This window comes from Anomaloglossus baeobatrachus, chromosome 1, assembly GCF_048569485.1.
Source record: "Anomaloglossus baeobatrachus isolate aAnoBae1 chromosome 1, aAnoBae1.hap1, whole genome shotgun sequence".
Taxonomy (NCBI): Eukaryota; Metazoa; Chordata; class Amphibia; order Anura; family Aromobatidae; genus Anomaloglossus; species Anomaloglossus baeobatrachus.
The window spans coordinates 647877587-647896422 of record NC_134353.1 but is presented as its reverse complement, the minus strand read 5'-3'; the positions used below and the strand labels follow the sequence as shown (position 1 = coordinate 647896422).

The 18836-nt window shown below is 46.7% G+C and overlaps 1 protein-coding gene across 1 annotated transcript in view; it reads right to left on the bottom strand.

Annotated features, from left to right (window-relative positions):
* LPCAT4 (lysophosphatidylcholine acyltransferase 4) overlaps window positions 1–18836 on the bottom strand; it is a 57124-nt gene that overhangs the window by 14812 nt on the left and 23476 nt on the right. The window contains exons 2-10 of the mRNA XM_075319788.1: window positions 14842–14984; window positions 14486–14703; window positions 13044–13156; window positions 12853–12913; window positions 12703–12761; window positions 11379–11413; window positions 10963–11017; window positions 6424–6506; window positions 6188–6313 (exon numbers count right to left, since the gene is read on the bottom strand). Coding sequence (XP_075175903.1) covers window positions 6188–6313; window positions 6424–6506; window positions 10963–11017; window positions 11379–11413; window positions 12703–12761; window positions 12853–12913; window positions 13044–13156; window positions 14486–14703; window positions 14842–14984 — 893 coding nt within the window. The remainder of the gene's footprint in view (window positions 1–6187; window positions 6314–6423; window positions 6507–10962; window positions 11018–11378; window positions 11414–12702; window positions 12762–12852; window positions 12914–13043; window positions 13157–14485; window positions 14704–14841; window positions 14985–18836) is intronic.

The window sequence follows — 18836 nt, the reverse complement described above, 5'->3', positions numbered from 1 at the left end:
ATGTGTAGGAACACTTCTGGGTGTAGAGACCACTCTCCGGCGGCCAGGCCTTGGCGACTTAGAAAGTCTGCTGCCCAGTTCTCTACCCCCGGTATGTGTATCGCTGATATCACTGACCCCGTCGATTCAGCCCAGCTGAGGATCTTGTGGGCCTCGAGATAAGCAGCTTTGCTGCGGGTGCCCCCCTGCCGATTGATATAGGCTACAGCTGTCGCATTGTCCGATTGGACTCTAATCTGACGACCCGCTAGCAGAGGGCAGAACGCCCTGAGCGCGAGGAAGATCGCGCGGATTTCCAGGATGTTTATGGGTAGGGAAGACTCCTGGGGCGTCCAACGTCCTTGAGCAGTGTGGTGCAGATACACTGCACCCCAGCCTAGGAGGCTGGCGTCCGTGGTCAGGACCAGCCAGTTCACTGGGAGAAAAGATCTCCCCTTCGATAGGGATGAGGGCCGAAGCCACCAGCTGAGTGCATACCTGACTGAAGGCGTCAGGTGAAGAAGATATTTGTCCAGGGAGAAGGGGCTCTTGTCCCAGGCAGCTAGAAGGGCTAGCTGCAGTGGGCGGAGGTGCAGTTGAGCAAAAGGTACCGCCTCCATAGCCGCCACCATCCTGCCGAGCACATTTATGCTGAATCGAATGGAGCGAGACGGAGGACGTAGAAGGCAGCGTACCGCTTGTCGAAAAGCGATCGCCTTGTCCTGAGGGAGATAGATCAAGCCCCGACGGGTGTCCAGGGGGACATGCCCAGGAAGGTGATGGATCGTGCTGGGACCAGGGATGATTTGTCTAGATTCAGTAGCCACCCTAAGCGGGATATGGTGTTCACGGTAATCTGTACGCTGGTTGAGCAGTCGCGGAAGGAGGGGGCCTTGATGAGGAGGTCGTCCAAGTAAGGGAGAACGACTACTCCCCTGGCGTGAAGGACGCTCATGGCGGCCGCCATGACTTTGGTGAAGACCCTTGGTGCGGTGGCAAGGCCGAAGGGTAGGGCTACGAATTGAAAATGGGAGTCCTGAACTGCGAAGCGGAGGAACTTTTGGTGATCTGGGGCGATGGGCATGTGCAGGTACGCGTCCTTGATGTCTATGGATGCGAGGAATTCCCCTTCGACCATGGATGCAATAATGGACCTTAGGGACTCCATTCTGAATCTCCGTACATGCACGTTTGTTCAGGTGTTTGAGGTCCAGGATGGGTCGAACTGACCCATCCTTTTTGGGGACCACAAAGAGGTTGGAATAAAAACCCCTGAACTTCTCGTTGTCCGGGACGGGTATTATCACTCCTGCTGTTTGGAGCGAGTGGATTGCTGAGAAAAAGGCCTTGCGTCGTTTTCGAGTCTTTGAGGGGTTTGAGAGAAGGAACCGACTCGGGGGTCTGGTCCGAAATTCTATGTGGTAACCGGAAGACACAAGGTCTTGCACTTATTTGTCGTCTGAGGCGGCAGCCCAGATGTGTTGAAAGAGCCGCAGTAGACCTCCTACAATGAGTGTGTCTTCTGGGGCGCCAAAGGAGTCATGAGGGGGGAAAACGTCGTGGACGAGTCTCCCTAGTCCTGGACTGTTTCGGTCTAGGCTGCCATGACGAAGTGGTTTTCGGGGAGAGCTGAGCAGGTCGGTCCCTGCGTAGTCCTCGGCTAGTGGCGGGGGCAGAGCGGGATGTCGACCAACCAAATGAGTTCCGAAAGGAGCGGAACGAGGACTGTGGATGTCTGGCGAAGGTTGTCCTGGGCTTCAGCTGGGGAAGGGAGGTACTTTTTCCTCCCGTGGCGTCAGAAATGAGCTTGTCCAGACGTTCGCCAAACAATCGGTCTGGAAAAAAGGGAAGGCCCGTGAGAGACTTCTTGGAAGCAGAGTCCGCTCGCCATTGTCGGAGCCAGAGAGCTCTACAGATGGCTATGGTATTGGAGGCATCAAAAGCTACGCAGGTAGCAGCATCAATGGAGGCCTACATGAGGTACTCCGCCGCAGCGGCAATTTGAGCTGTTACCTCTGTGATGGTATGAGGGAACTGGGATTCCTCAAGCGAAGTGTTAAGGGATTCTGCCCAGACCGAGATCGCCTTTGCGACCCACACAGAGGCAAAGGAGGGCGAGAGGGAGGAACCCGCAGCCGCAGAGCGGGCGAGGTGCTCCACCTGTCTGTCTGTCGGGTCCTTGATGGAGGAACCATTGGGTAAAGACAGGAGCGTTTTTGTAGCAAGGCGGGAGACCGGGGAGGGGTGGGGGTGGGGGGTCGACGAGGGCGGATCGTCCCAGCCCTTAGGAGCAGGTGAGGCAAAAGGGTATCGAGAGTCCATGAGTTTACGGTTACCGAAGCGCCTGTCAGGCCCTTTGCTTTGTGAGGATATCCTAAAACTCTGGGTGATCAGCGAAAACCTTTTGGGGTTTCCTTGCCCTCTTAAAGGAGACCACATGGTCAGTGGTAGTGGATGGGGGATCCTCCACATGCAGAGTTTGGTTGATTGCTGCTATAAGGGGGTCTATTGCAGTTTGATCATCTGAGGAGGGTGAAACCAAGGAATCATCCTGGTACAAACAGCATTCTGCCTCCTCCAGCTCTTCAGAAGCCGTGGAGCGAGTGGGAGAGCCTGCCCTGTGTGCTCCCGAGGGAGAGCCATGGGGGCCATGAGAGAGTGCTGGAGACACCCGGCCGTGTGCTCTTTTCCTGATCCCTGCAACCGGTGAAGCATGGGCCCGGATTACCTCAGAAGGATCCTCCATAGGGGTATCCTCAGGCTGCGTTCCGTCCAAAGACCCAGAAGGGTGTGGAGGACGACATTTCATAGCAAGCACCAGGTTCTGTGACAGTTTTTCCATGGATTGGGACAGAAACTGTGCCCATTCCGGTGGGCTGGGAGCCCTAGGCTCTGGGCTGACGGTTGTGGCGGTGGTGGCGCGGGAGTCTTGGGGGGCTATAGGGGCACAGGACTCACAGAGAGAAGAGGTGTGTTTACGTGGTAGCTCAGGGTGGCAGGCAGTGCAGGCTGAATAATAGACTATGTGAGCCTTAGCACTCTTAGTACCCTTAAGCCTGCTTTACATGGTACGATCGATTGTGCGATTTCACAATCGATCGTACCCGCCCCCGTCCTTTCTGCGTCACGGGCAAATCGCTGCCCGTGTCGCACAAAGTCAGTAACCCCCGTCACACATACTTACCTCTCGTGCGACCTCGCTGTGGGCGGCGAACGTCCACTTCCTGAAGTGGGAGGGACGTTCGGCGTCACAGCGACGTCACACGGCCGCCGGCCAATAGAAGCGGAGGGGCGGAGATGAGCAGGATGTAAACATCCCGCCCACCTCCTTCCTTCCACATAGAGCCGGAGGCGGCCGCGGGAGGCAGGTGAGCTGGTCATCGTTCCCGTGGTGTCACACGGAGCGGCGTGTGCTACCACGGAAACGATGATCAACCAAATTAAACGTTATTATGGAACCTAACGAGCAGTACCCGACTCACGATTTGTGAGCGATACTGCGTCGCTAGGAGGTGTCACACAGGCCGGCATCGCCAGCGATGCCGGATGTGCGTCACAAAAACCGTGACCCCGACGATCTATCGCACGATAGATTGTCTGGTGTAAAGCAGCCTTTAGAGTTCTGCATGTTCCTAATAGGAGTATGCCAGGAGGGGGAGCAATGATATGCAGAGCTACAAGTGAAGCAGTGGGAAGCAAGGATTGTATTTGCTTCGGTGTACCTCACCAGAATCAGCCGATGGCCCTGCGTCCTCAGGAAGGAGTCTCTGTGGAGATCTTCGCGCGGTTTCCTGGGGGAGGGGAGGGGGGGGGCTTATCGCAATCAGCAAGGGACTCCCCCTCCTCCAGCCAGCACGCAGCTAGAGGGAATAAATACTGAGTTTATGAACTCTGGGAACCCTCCCCCCGCCACCGTTAGATTATCTCTGCAGGATTCCCTGCAATCAGCAAGGAACTTTCCCCTCCTCCAGCCAGCACGTAGCTATGATGGGAATAAAGACTGTAAATTCAGCAGTCACCGTCTTTCTCCCTTTGTCTGGGAAACCAGTCAGGGGGGATCTCACCTTAACACTGCCTCAGTCCAGGTAGTGGAAATAGCAGAGTCAGCCTGCTGTGTCCGGCCACACAGGTGCAATGTATCAACTCAGAGCCTGCAAAGAGGGGCTGAGGAATTGTGCCTCTGCCCTGGGCTCTGGAAAATCTGTGTGTGTGGGACTCGTCATCCAGTAAAAGGCAGCCCAGGATCCAGCGTCGCAGGAGGAGGTACGTGGAGGCAACACTCCGCGTTCCCGCCCGTTGATGGTATTGGGAGATCGGTCCCTAAGGGAAACAGTCGCCCTCAAAAAATGACAAAACCTTGAAAGGATGTGCCTCCTACAGACACTAAGCTAAAACTGAGGTAGCCGGGCCCGGCCAGGGGGTGTATACTGCAGAGGAGGAGCTAATGCTTTTTGCATCTACTTAGTGTCCTCCTATGGATAGGCAGCATAAAACACCCATGGTCCCATGGTCCTGTGTCCCCCAATGAGGCGTCAGAGAAAGTACTTCTCTTTCTTTGACAGGTTCAGTAAGACTCCTTGCACACTTCCGTTGTTTTGCACTGATGTGACGGATGTGTTGGAGATTGTGGTACAACTGATGGGACGGATCCGTTAAAAAAAACTGATCCGTTGTAGCAGTTTGTACCTGGCATAGAGAATCCAGCTGTGGCCGCGGGTAAACTGAGTGAAGTCATTGCTGATAGCGCAACTCACTTCAGTTGCTCTGTGGAGCTCACAGCGGTGTTCTACGGCCGCTCCTGTCAGCTTCCGACGTATTAGAGCTGAAAGCGCCGTGGGACCTAGTGTGGATTACGTTGGTTTGGGGATTAATAAAGTAGTGAGAGAGGGTGTTCTTTTATGTCAAATAAAGTATTTTTCAGTGTTTGTGTTTATTTACTTTCATTACAGCTTAGTGATAGTGATGGCAGGCGTCTGAGACACCCCCTAAGCTAGGACTTAGTGGCAGTTATGGGCTGCCATTAACTCCTTATTACCCAGATTGCCACCGCATCAGGGCAATCGGGATGAGCCGGGTAGAGTCCCAGGACTGTCGCATCTAATGCGGCTATTCCGGGCCGCTGCTGGCTGATATTTTGAGGCTGGGGGCTCCGCATAACGTGGGACTCCCCATCCTGAGAATACCAGCCTTCAGCCAAGTGGCTTTTCCTTGGCTGGTATCAAAATTGGGGGGGGCGCACACGCCTTTTTGTTTTTAATTATTTAATTTTGTGTACTGCACTATATAGACACACACCCAGTGGCTTTGATTGGTTGCAGTGAGACAGCTGTCACTCAGCATGGGGGCGCATCTGACTGCAACAAATCATAGGCGGCGGTGGGTGGGGAAAGCAGGGAATACGAGATGAAATAATGAGCGTCCGGCATTTTCATAAGCAGGAGAAGCCGCCGGAGCAGTGTGACAGCCGCGCAGGTGATGAGATAGATAGATAGATAGATAGATAGATAGATAGATAGATAGATAGATAGATAGATAGATAGGAGATTTTCTAACCAGCAAGGAATTTACACATCTGAGCATGCTCGGTTGCTAAAAGACTGAACCGTCACGCCAGACTCTGTCATTTGACAGATTGGACGGATTCAGGCGCTCATAGGCTTCCATTATAACCAACGATGGATGCCGACAGAATCCTGCGCACTACGTTTTTTCGAAGTTACAAAAAACATTACATTCTGCATTGCTTCCGCCCGGCGGTCAGTCATTCCATGAATGATCAGTCGCACAACGGATGCAACACAGGGCCATCAGTCACAATCCGTCGTTAATACAAGTCTATCTAAATATTTTGCAGGATACCGTATTTCCTCAAGACGACGTATTGTGACTGACGCAAAACAACGGAAGTATGAAAGCAGCCTAAGCCTCTTATTGAGCTAAACATTCAGTAATATACTGAACACACAGTAAGGCCAGAGTCACACTTGCGAGTGCCTCGCGTGTAACTCGCAAGAGTCTCTCATTGAATCACCCGGCATGGACTCACACTCTCAGGACAGGAGCATCTCAGCTGCATAGACATACATGCAACCGACCCTCTCCTGTCAGGAGAGTGTGAGTCCGTGCTGGATGATTCAATGAGAGACTCGCGCGAGTTACACGCGAGGCACTCTCACATGTGACTCTGGCCTTAGAGAACTTAACTTACCCTGCCTTCTGAAGAATTTTTCCAATCTCCCAGATCTTGGGGTCTAGTGGAACCTTTAGGTGCCCCACAGGGGAAACTGGTGTGTCTCCAATCAGCTCAAACTCAGTAGCTGGTTTCTCTAGGGCTCTATAAAACAATAGATGAAAAAGTTCAATTGAAGGCTCTGAAGAATATGTAAATGTTTTCTCAAGTCATATTCCTACTAGTGGTCATAAGTGGTCCTGCCACTCACATACTTTGCCATAACTTTTTGTATGTTGTTGGCATATAACACAGGATCTGCTCTTTCTTCTGGAGTAGGATTATACACTGGCAAAAACTAAAAAACAAAAAAAAAATTACATGTAAACTCTCAAGGCAAAATCAAAACAAGAAATATTGAATACATTGGTTACATGGAGAGCTCCTATTAAAGAAATTCAGATCTAAAAGACTCCTTGAAGGAGTTATTACTTTAATACTGAGGACCTATCCATATGACTCATTTAGATAAGCCAATAATCAGCAAAGTATTCAGCCCATCAAACACCTGACAAATGAGCAAAACACTTGTTAGCATAAAATAGCTATCGACAATACATTGCTCCATGTTAACAGGAGATACAGTGTCATGCTGTCTAAACATGCCAGTAAAAGGCCACTGATCGGCTTGTATATAGCAAATTGGCAGTTGTTAAATTGCTTGGAGTGCCTCGTGTAAAAGGCCAATTAAAATAGATCATTAAAAGAGCACTCCCATTAACATTTTTATTGGCTATACCTGTAGTGTAAGTGCCGTGATCTACTCACCACACCAGTTCTTTTCGCAGTCTATACCATCTGGGGTCTGATTCTCAGCCGGAAGTCATGTTTCCAATGTAAGGTTATGGAGCCTCGTTCTGGTGCTCCTTACACTAACAGCGACTTCTGGCTCACATATTGGGAAAGATTTATTAAGAATAAGGTTGCATAAGCCAGTCCTAATGAAGGGCTCGCTAGAGAACAATGTACTGAATTCATTAAAAGGGGTATGTCACGTAATGAATTCTGTACAGCTACCTATTGCTATGTGCCTCACCAGAACGGTTACTCCAGTACATCGGCACTTAGCTCCACCCGTTTTGTCAGAAAAAAAATCCAAAAGCAACTGCCAGAAAGACTTTAATGAATCAGTGCTCGACAGCGGGGTAGATAGCGATCATTGAGTATATGACAACACACACACAGGTATAGCCAATAATATTTTTAACGAAAATGCTTCAAGATCATAGAGGGGAGGGGAGGGGAGGGGAGGGGAGTCGTCGAAACATGGCGCCTATCAGCTGTTGTCTGTGGTCTGATCAACTATTAAGCATGTAGTAAGCATTGTTTAATAGATGAGCTGCCGTGCCCAGCAATGGCTATTAAATTGAATAGGAGCTGTAGGAAACGGTGGCTACAGTGTACAGAACTGTTTTTTTTGCTCTATACAAGGTTTACATCTGCCTATCATGAGAGACACAAACAACAGACTTGTGAAGGTGCTGGGTATTAGACCTTCACCATCATTTATGACCTATGCTGTTCTCCTTGATGGCAAGACCATGATCAAAGGTAGTCGAATGAAGCAGCAGGATATCATACTGATGCATTCACCTTCTCCTGGCTGTGGTCATGTTGCTCGGGTATCAAGGGGAGCACAAGTTCCCTGTTCTGGTGATTTGTGGTGCTCCCAGAAGATATAAAGATTGTAGATTTGAATGATTTTAATAATGCTAATCAATTATGGGGAATGATGGTAGCATGGTATGGAAAGTAAAATAAAAGTGGTACATCAGATTTCTTGAATTGTATTATCTTTTAAGCTTGAAAGGTCACATGGACACGAGAGTGAACACACAAGTGGCTCATGCAGTACACCATTTCTATACGACAGGTTTTCATTTGTTTTAGGGTGTGTACACACCCGAGGGTGTGATAGGATTATGAACTATTAAAAGAAAAAATATATGTCCTTTTGCTTTCATGTGCCAACCACACAAGAAGCAGAACAAACAGCGTGTGAATGTAGAGCATGTGTATTTCTTCCATTATAACAATTCTGAAAATATAGGAAATATTTTTGGGCAGTTTACAACTTGGAGGAATATTCTGATCATTCTTTTTGCTTTCATTTACTACTGAAAAAGAAAAAAAAAATTAAATTATATTCGGATTCATTTTAAATTGCTAGAATGTGAAGGATCATTTTCATTTTTCCTATGTACGAGGGGCTGCTGATAAGTCTTTGGCTTTACCTAGCAAGAAACGAGTAAAATGATGACACTTTACATTTATTCCACATACTCTCCACTGATGTCAACACACTTCTTACATCGGTATTTCAAGTTCTGTAAACCTAGCAAAAAGGAGGATTTCGGTTGTGCCTCAAACCAGGCATCAGTCTCAGCCATGGCATCAGAAATGTTGTGAAATTTGGTACCCTTGAGGAGTTTCTTCAAATTTGGAAACAGATGATAGTCGGAGGGAGCTTGATCTAGTGAATAAGGTGGGTGGTCAACCAGCTGGAAGGCCAGCTCTGCCGTAGTCGCTTGTGCAGTGTGAGCGACGACATTGTCCTGCAGGAACAAGATTCCTTTGGACAGCTTGCCACACCTTTTGGCCTTCAGAGCTGCCTTCAGTTGGTCCAAAAGTTCAATACAATACCTTGCATTTATGGTGGAACCCTTTTAAAGGTATTCCACTAGCAGCACGCCCGTCTTATCCCAGAACACAGACGCCATCACCTTAGAGGCGTAGTATTGTTCCATGAACTTCATTGGACGAGAAGAACCATTTTGCCTCCACTCTTTTGACTTCTCCTTGTTTTCAGGGTCATACAAATAAATCCATGTCTCATCCATAGCGACCAGTTGATCCAAGAAGTTCTTAGCAGTCAAGAAACGCTGACACATAGACCGTTAAGTTTTCACTCGCATGCTTCTCTGATCTGTTGTCAAACATTTGGGGACCCACTTTACAGATAGCTTCCTCATGTACAAATGTTCATGAATAATGAAACAAACATGTTCATGGGAAATTCCCATGATGTCTGCTATGACCTTATGTCATAGATGGACATAAGGTCTTCCTTCCGCCTTACAAACTATGTCTGCTATTGCTTTAGCATTCTCCAGTATGAGGTTGTGCAGAGCATCAATGATCTCCAGAACAACAACCACTCTCGGTTGTCCAGGACGTTCCTCATCATTGGTGCTGAAGTGGCCAGTTTTAAATTTGGCAACCCAGTTCTTAACTGTGGGATATGAAGGGCATTGATTCCCCAATGTCTGTGACATATCACCATGAATATCCTTTGCAGACTTTCCTTGCAGAAACAAGAATTTTATCACTCCTCTGCTTTCAGTTGCTGTGAATATCACATTAGAATCCGCCATTTTGTTTTACCACATGCGTAGAACACTGTTGCCTTAAGCAATAAACACAAAATTTTGAAAACATATATTAGACACATAAGGCTTTCATGTGATGTAATATTCGTTACCATAGAAACAAAAAAGATCACAAAGCCAAAAGACTTAGCAGCCCCTCGCACTCACACTCACACTCCTTGCCTAATCCAAATGTCAGCCAGTCCACAGAGAACAGTTGAATAGATGCTTAAAACTGTAAGGCTGTGTGCCCACATTGTGTTTTTACTGCATTTTTTGTTTGCAGATTTTCACAAATCTGCAAGGAAATCTTTATGCCAGCAAAGTCAGACAGAATCCTGAAATGTTGTGCACACGTTCAGGATTTTTTCCTTGCAGTTTTGTTTGCTGTAGAATTCTTTTTGCATTTTTACCATTGAAAGCAATGAAAAAAAAAAAATGCATAAAAAACCCGGAGGCAAAATGCGCATTTTTGCCGCTGCGTTTTTTCTGCCGAGAGATGCAAATTTGGTGGAGAAGTTTCTGCAACAAAACTGCAATGTGTGCACATAGCCTAACTATTTAAAGCACCACTCGAGCGGGTGTTTTATTTCCACCGCTAGAGTGGTGTTTTAAACTTAAGTCCCCTGCCCTCGATCTTCTACTCACTTTCCAGTGGCTTCATATTTTTCATAGTCCCGCGGCACCATCTTGTGCCCAATAACTTTTGACTGGCAATCAAAAGTTAAAGTCACAAGAACTCAATACATGTTGGAGAGCCAAAACGAGGCTGTTGTGACCTCCGGTGAAGGTGCTGGAGTGTAAGTATAAGGCTGGGGCCACACGGGCACTACTGCGATCCACTTGCATGAGACTCGGCTCGTGCTGGCAGTACAGCAGAGCCGAGTGTCATGCCTGTGTCCTTGCAACTGAGGTCCGTTCGTGCGAGCAGACCTCAGCTGCGGGGGGCGGGCCGGCACTCAGGAGGGGAGGGAGGGATTTCTCTCCCTCTCTCCTGCGTAGTCTGCTATTGCCATTCTCGCACTGCACTAGCAGTACACCGGTGTACCGCGAGTGCAGTGCGATTTTTCTCTCGCCCCATTCACTTGAATGGGTGCGAGAGAAAGAGACTCAGCTTACAATCGCAGCATGCTGCGATTGTTTTCTCGGTCCGATTAGGGCTGAGAAAATAATCGCCCATGTGTGCTGACACACAGGCTAGAATTGGTCCGAGGGGAATGCGATGTTTTATCGCACTCCACTCGCACCGTTTTTCTCGCCGTGTGGCTTAGCCCTAAGACTGGGGTCAGGGGACTTAGAGTGAAATCACCACTACTGCGGTGAAATTAAACCAAAAAAGTTGGAGCAGTGTTTTAATTCCAGTCTCTGGTTTTAAAATTTTCTTACCTCAATCTCCAGGTTGATGTAAAACTGAGACATTGTGAGCCAGAGGACTTTTAGCCTGTAAAAAGATACAGTAAAGACTCACAGGGGAATGGTCTCCAAGTGGAAAATTAACTATTGAGTGAAAGACGGGAAAAAAGTAACACAATTAGAAAAAAAGAAGAAAAAAAAAAAAAAAAAGGACCCTATGAACTGGTTGTCTGTATATGGGCAAACATGCACAAATATATAAAGATCAGACAAGCACTACATTACAAAGCCCATGAAGCCACAGTTTGTACATTGATTTTTGTACGTAGTATGATACATAACAGAGCAATTTCAGGACATCTACAGACACGAGAACAGAATATGTGGTGCAGACACAAGAGTACGGATGTAAAGAAATTAAGGATACTCCACTCCACAAAATTACTTACACTCCATTGCCTTTCCAGGTCCATATTGTTGCTGGCTGCAAATGGAGAAGGACTGATTACTAAAGTGAACCTGTATGTAATAAAAAGATGTCTCCCAAGACATTTAAAATCATGTCCTAGGAAAGGGATCATTAGAAAATCAATTAAGAAGGGTTAGTTAAGGTCGGATTGCAGGTGTTTTAGTCAGGTACTCAGAGGTAGATTGGTCACTGATCTATGCCTAAGTGTTTATGAATATAAATGTACAGAAGAATATATTGTATATATTGAGTTGAATAAGGGATTTTGTTTGGGGGGAGGGGAGTGGGAAGGGGATGGGTTTGCATACTTACATGTATGCTTTTTCTTCTTTTGTTAAGCAAAAATGTTAATAAAAATTATTTGATTTAAAAAAAAATGAAGGGTTAGTTACCTCTCTAAACCACCACTACTTCAGTAGTGTACGCTGGGACCTCAAGTGAGGATGACCCATCCCATTCATCTGACTGCCAGGATCACTGGGTACAGGGTCAGGTGTGTAATGACTGGGCAATGTTTCACCATTGGCCTCAGCAGTCAGATAACTGACTTGACAGGACATCATCACCTGCGGTATTGGCAAAGATCAACGGAACAGCTACTGTTCAGAGCAAAAAAGAGATTTTCCCTCACTTTAAAAGTTATTCTCAAATTGGGGAAATTAAATCTTTCCCTACCGGAATGGCACCTCTCCTCTGCATTCATGTGTCCCCTACTGGTCTCCGTGCATCAATCCAGAGGGGGCATCACATGACTGCTGCAACCAATCAATCAGTGGTCGCTGATCAGCTGCAGTCTTCAAGGTCCAGATGAGTAGTGGAAGCTTGATTTTAGGTTTTTATTTTATTTCACTAATGTCTCTTCAGCTCATTGAGAATAACTTTTAAATTAAAAGGGGTTATCCAGTCTAAGTACACAGGTCTGCAGTCACTGTCACTGTAGACCACGCACAACTCACACCACGACTAATGCGGACTGTGAGGATTCTCTGGTGTCCGCGCTGGGAACGGCAGTCACGTGAATGCAAGTATGTGATATGCATACTCCCGGCAAGAATCCAAATACACTATTTCCGGCATACATGCATACACTCACGTGGAGAGCGCTGGAAACAGTCTAGTCTGATTCTAGCTGGGAGACTGTATATCTCATACTTGAATCCTCATCCTCGTGACTGCAGTTCCCGGTGCTGGCAACAGAGAATCCACATAGCGCACAGTGTTCACGGAGTGACGACAGACTCGTCATTTTAGACCAGACAACCTCTTTCAGGAAAAACAAACAAAACCCCTTTAACATAACTTACCAGCTTGTTTGGATATCTCATCAGCACTGGCTGTACAGGCACTCCAGCCACAAAGGCACCTGCGAAAAAAAAGTGGGCCAAGAAGATTGGATATTAATGTAAGAACACTTTTGGCTAATGTACCATCAAATGAGAACTTATGATATTTACCAGGTTTAAATTTCAGTAAAACTTCTCCATTTCCATTTGTCCCTTCTGGGAAGAACAAAACCTACAGAAAAAGATGCATCCACTGAAACATAGAAAGCCAAGGAATGGGGAGGCAAAGAAGGAAAGTAGAAGAACGTAGTTTTGTAGTCCGTCAATAGAGTGTTCTAGAGAACAGGAAATTAAACTCCCACCTGAGGCCACTCTCCATGTGAGGTTGCTCGTCTCTTCACTTCCTCCACCACCTTTTTGCGCGATGCTGGGTCATGACGGGATACCATAATAGATTGATTGAATCGAAGGAGAGCTAGGGGAGAGATGACAATACTGTAGCAAAATTCGGTTCAAATGAGAAATTCTGAAGTCCTTTACAATAACTCAACAAGACATAATACTTATAAGTAAGGAGGAGTGGGCACGGCTTCTACAGGATACAAATGTGTAAAGTGCATAATTACCTTAAATCTTATTTTATAAGCCATTCCGTCCACGTGGATATTGTCTCAGGCATACTCGCCACATGATGGATACTGCAAGCATGACTTGCTCATGTTCCTACAAATTATCCTGAAATCCTCTACTAGTTTCTCAGAGGTGCCTATGCATGTAGAACATAGACAGATCAACAGGACACAGGAAAATGGAAATCTAAAACACTTCCTGACCAATACTCCTGTCCAGCTTGCTTACAAAGGAAGGATGCATGGATTAAGTGGTTGACTATAAGGGCTTATTGGGCAAAGTCTCTCCCCAAAGATAGCCATATTAGATACTGTCTCATGGAAACATGAGCCTCTCTTTTGGTTGGTGTGCAGGAAGACCACTTCTGAATAAATGTACCCTTTAAAGAAGCACCCCCACAAAATTATTTATTGCCTAAACTTATATCTAGTGTAGTTTGATATACTCAACAATCTCCAGCTTCCCGTTTACAGTGCTGCACCGGTTCTCTTCTCACTCATGTGACTTCTATTCTAACGCCAGATCACAATGGGGGCTTGTGTGTAAACGGGAAGTTGCTTTTACAACGTAAGTGTATGAAGCGTCTGAACGAGGTCTATAGGCTTCCACTGTAATAGCTACTTACAGCTCACATATAGATTCCAATGTTATCTAGCAAGTCTGGATAAAAGTCACATGATCCAGAAGAAAAAAAAAACTGTAGCAACGCTGGAAACCAAGAAAGACAGCGATTAGTGAGTATGTTAATGCACTTATAGTCCATTACATATACATTTAGACAGGTTTTGGGAGTAAAAAATCATTTTGTGGAGGGCACTACTTTAAATAAAAAGAGTTTGTCAGTACAAAATCATTGTTCAAATCAAGTATCGGCAGTCGGTGCACCCTTGGTGTGGCCAACCATTACGTGCAGCTTCCCACCTACTTGTTTTACATCTATTGCAAACCTTCCCTGGCTCTTTAAACCTGAGTTATCAATCAACAGAGGAGAGAAGTGGGGAATAGAAATCTAACTAGAAATAAAACAAGCATATGATTAACCATGCCATGATGCACCGCCTGTACTTGATTTGAACAGTCATTCTGTACTGATTGAGTCCCTTAAAGCTCATGAATACCTGTAAAATTATTCAGATGTACTGGGCCTTTCATAAGTTACAACTATTGTGCTCACCTCCAATCACAGGAATGTTGAGATTCTCCACTCTGGACACAACGGATGGAAGATCACACACCACAGTAACAATGGGATCAAAGAAGGTGGAGTGAGGGGCCACAACCAGAAGTGGGGCCTCAGAGCTGGAGGCACGGCGTCCACGGATGGTGATCCAGTGGAAACCACACATGAAGAACATTGTGCGGCTTAGAAGGTAAATCAGGTGATGTAGAATGCTGTGTGCATAAATAGACACATGGAATGGGAAATGGAGGGGGAAGATATGGAAATAAATGAACATGTTGCATTCCATAATGAGGACAAATACCTCTATACACTACCACTATAACCACTATGAAAAGCTTTGGACTTACGTGCGTCTGTATCTTATTGGGCGGCTGAGATCTTCCTTGGTCATCCCAGCTACGCGCAGAGCGGCAATTGGCCACATCAGGAAGAGGAAGATGGCAGCCAGTAGGAAACGCAAGGGGAATAGTATTGGACCCAGGACATAGAACTGATGGAAACAAAATACAGAGAAACAGTGAATAGAAAGAATATGATTAACATGGGTCTACAATACGCAACTCTTGTCCTACAAAGAGCACTGCAAGCTCAGACCAACACTTGAGTATGTCTAACATCCATTTCTTTTCTCACTAATATTAGGGAAGCCGATGGTGAATGATGGATACCACTTCTAAAAGAGAACAGCATTATAGCCATTTTTAACAATATTACCATCTGAATTAATCCTTTGCTTTAGAGATCAACCTTTAGAGCAGGTGATGGACGCAAGGGAGGCTCTCCTCTGAAAAGCTAATACGTAAAAGTTTTCACGAATCATAAGCCTGCTCTGACTATCCAGGTTCACTTTAAAATGACTGTCCAGTGACATAGTAATGGTCAAGCATGGGGAGGGGGACTATTTCCTAAGAAGTCCAATTTAGAGATGAATGTAAACATCCTACTAATTGGCTTAATGGGCCGGAAGCCAAAACTTCACAAGCCACAAGAACAGACAGTGACATAACACAGTTTCATACAAAGCATATTCCTTTTTTCCATAACACCGATCAACAGATATTAAATGAGTACTGTAGGTTGTACGTAAAGCATTTGTGAGTGCCAATTCAGAATCTGCAATCAGAATTTTCCTATCATTCTCCAATTTTCCATCATTTTGTTTGGGGTTTCTTTCCAATAAATTTAGCCCACATAAATCAGTTTTTCTTTTTAGGTGCTGGGATTGCTAGATCTTTGCACTTTTCTTATGAAGTCTGTTTGTTTTCATACTTCGGTAATAAAGAGCTCTGGGTTTTTCCCAAGGTTGACTAATATTAGGGATTTGCACACTTTGGGGTGTCACAGTTACATGCCAAAAAGCTTCATTATCTCACTGTCCTTTATGAATATCAAAGAAAAAACTGGAGAAAACAGGTTTTATGCCGCGCTTGAAGACCACAGACATTGATGTCGGAACAGATGATTCTTTTATTATTTCATTCCTACGCGTTTCGGAGATCCCAACTGTCTCCTTCTTCAAGGAAAGAACTTGAAACTTGAAAGTTCTTTCCCTGAAGAAGGAGACAGTTGGGATCTCCGAAACGCGTAGGAATGAAATAATAAAAGAATCATCTGTTCCGACATCAATGTCTGGTCTTCAAGCGCGGCATAAAACCGGTTTTCTCCAGTTTTTTCTTTGATGTTCCACTTGTGTAGCAGGGAGCTGCTGGACCGCTTGGGCGCTCATTTTTGCTATCAATGGTGTTGTGACTGGCACAACCCGATCAGGTGAGTGCATTACTTCTTTATGATTTTGCCCAATATATCGGGTAAGACCCTATTGCGCCTTTTCTCTCCCATATAGTCTGTCCTTTATGAATATCAGTTTTCTTTTACTTTAAACTGTTTTTCTAATAAATTGAATTTTAATTCCGTTTTTGTGCCTTAGGACATTCTAGTAAACATGTCGCACAGTTGTGTAAACCGCCCCAACAACTTTTGCTATATTTGTGGTGAAGGGACTATAAAAATCACAGAGAAGAAGCAGAACGCAGTTAATGAAGAAAAGTTATTTCATGTATTTTCAGTGCAAAATTGGAGATCAAAACTAATTTTGGCCCCCCAAATTTCTCTCATATCTTGTGCTACACGACTAACAAGTTGGCTCAGTGGTAAATCACGGCACATGGCTTTTCCTGTTTCAATGGTATGGAGTGAGCCAAGAGACCATTCTACTGATTGCTATTTCTATATGACAAAGACTGCTGGAATAACAAAGTAACAAGAAATTCAGTGAAATATCCAATCATTCCTTCAGCAATTAGGCAGGTCACATAGCTCAGCGTTGACAGTCCCCACTCCACCAACATATAGGACCTTGGACCCGGAAGAAGATTCAGCTGCCGATTTGGTTGAAGAAGAAGCTGATCTAATTTTCTAGGCCATGAGTCCAGGGAGCATCCCAAACTACATCAGGTTGATCTAAATAATTTAGTTTGTGATCTGAACCTTTCAAAAGTCAGGCGGTGATTCTGATTGAGGCTCAAAGGCTGGCACTTGCTGGAGTAGGGGGACCAAAATATGTTCTTTCCACCATAGGCAGTAAGAGCTTGACCCATGAGCATAGCTACCAGGGGAGCAGACAGGGCAGTGGCCCATGGCCCGGCCACCTCAGGGGCCCATCCAGAGCTTCCGCTAATGTACCAATACAGTTAAGCTTTGCAGTAGTGCAAGGAGACACGATCTCCCTGCACTACCGCTCTCAGACACACAGACAAGGCGGAGAGGTGGAGCGACGTGATGATGTCACTGTGCTGCCCCCGTGCCAGTAGCCGGGCTGCTCGGATCCGGATCCGCGGTGGCTCGAGGGGTCTCCAGACCCGGGGGTGGCGCGGCCACTGAAATGAAGGGGGGTATTTACAAGGGATTGAGTTTAGAGTTAGTGACGCCACCCGTGGTGCATGGTAATGTGGAGTACCACCGCTGCAATTTGGAATACCCGGGGGCGATGGAGTGGGGCAGCCAGGTGTTAGAACCCTCCACGGGTGGGGGGGGGGGGGGGAATGCCCCGGGACTTGGTGATGGTGTTCAGGGAGTGCCGTTGGGTGCGAAGGGGTCATTTACATACTCAGTCCGTTAAGCTGACACTGACAACTGGATAAACCAAAGTAATGTATACCACTGCCGCTGAGGGGAGCTAGTTTGGATCTCGTCCCCAATGGTGCTGCCTGGTGATTCGTGACCTGCCTCCTGACCCTAAGTTTACTTCTTTGTTGGTCCCGGTAGTATGGAACTAGTCGGGTCCCGCTCCCCACTATGGCTAAGTGTGGGAGCTTGCTCTCAGGGTTCACGCTTGGGATTTTCTGGACCGTTTGAGTGGAAAGTCCTATCCCCCTCATTGCACTAGTACCCAGATTTTGGAGTGGGTGGAGAGCGGATCTTGAAGGCTCCATTCTCGTCGGGTAAATAAATTGTCAGGTTGCCTGAAGCTACTCCCTGAGCTAGGGTACACATACCCAGTCGTGCCCTGGTCCCAGCCCAGTGATGGTGCAAGTCCACCGGCTGTCCTCCTCGACAGTTCCGTGCCCCTTGCAACGATCCCCTGCGACCAGGGGTCCAGCTCCCCTAGGCTCAGACCACCGTCTGCCACCTACGTAACTACTTAGGAGCCCTGCTCCTGACCTCCTCTCTCCTTCACTTCCAAACTACCTCCCTCGACTCACTGACACTCCAGACATTCCTGACCTCCTCTAACCAACCCCCCAAGTGGGCGACCCTATTCCACTCAGGCCGTCCACTGGTGTCTCTGGTGGGTGTGGAGCAGAGTGTACCCAGGATTTCGATTAGCTGATGTAGGCAGCACAATGTAGTTGGGGACCCATAACCAAGAAGGAGGTGGATATTGCAAGGGAGGGCAGATTGTGCAATACCCTGTGACAACCTGATATAGTCCAGGGGCGTCATATCACCACGCTGGGACTCTACGTACCCAGCATGATGACATCACTGCGTTGCTTCTCCCACACCTTGGTCCCGTTGCTGACGGACACCTCATGATCCATGGAATCATGAGTATAGGAAGTTTGTATTTTTATTTTTTGCTCGTGGGCGGAAATATTGGGGGTCATGATATACTGTAGAGGGAATAGAGGGGGCCATATTACACTGTTGGAAATCGTGGGGGCCACGACATAGTGTGGGGTAAAAGTGGGGTCCATGATATAGTGTGGGGGAGATACCGTACTCGGCCATATATTACAGTGTGGAAGCAATGCTGGGGGCCACATTATAGTGTAAGGGGCAATACTGAGGGCCGTCAGAGTGAGTAACGTTACTGGGGGCTGTCAAACAGTATGTGTGTTGG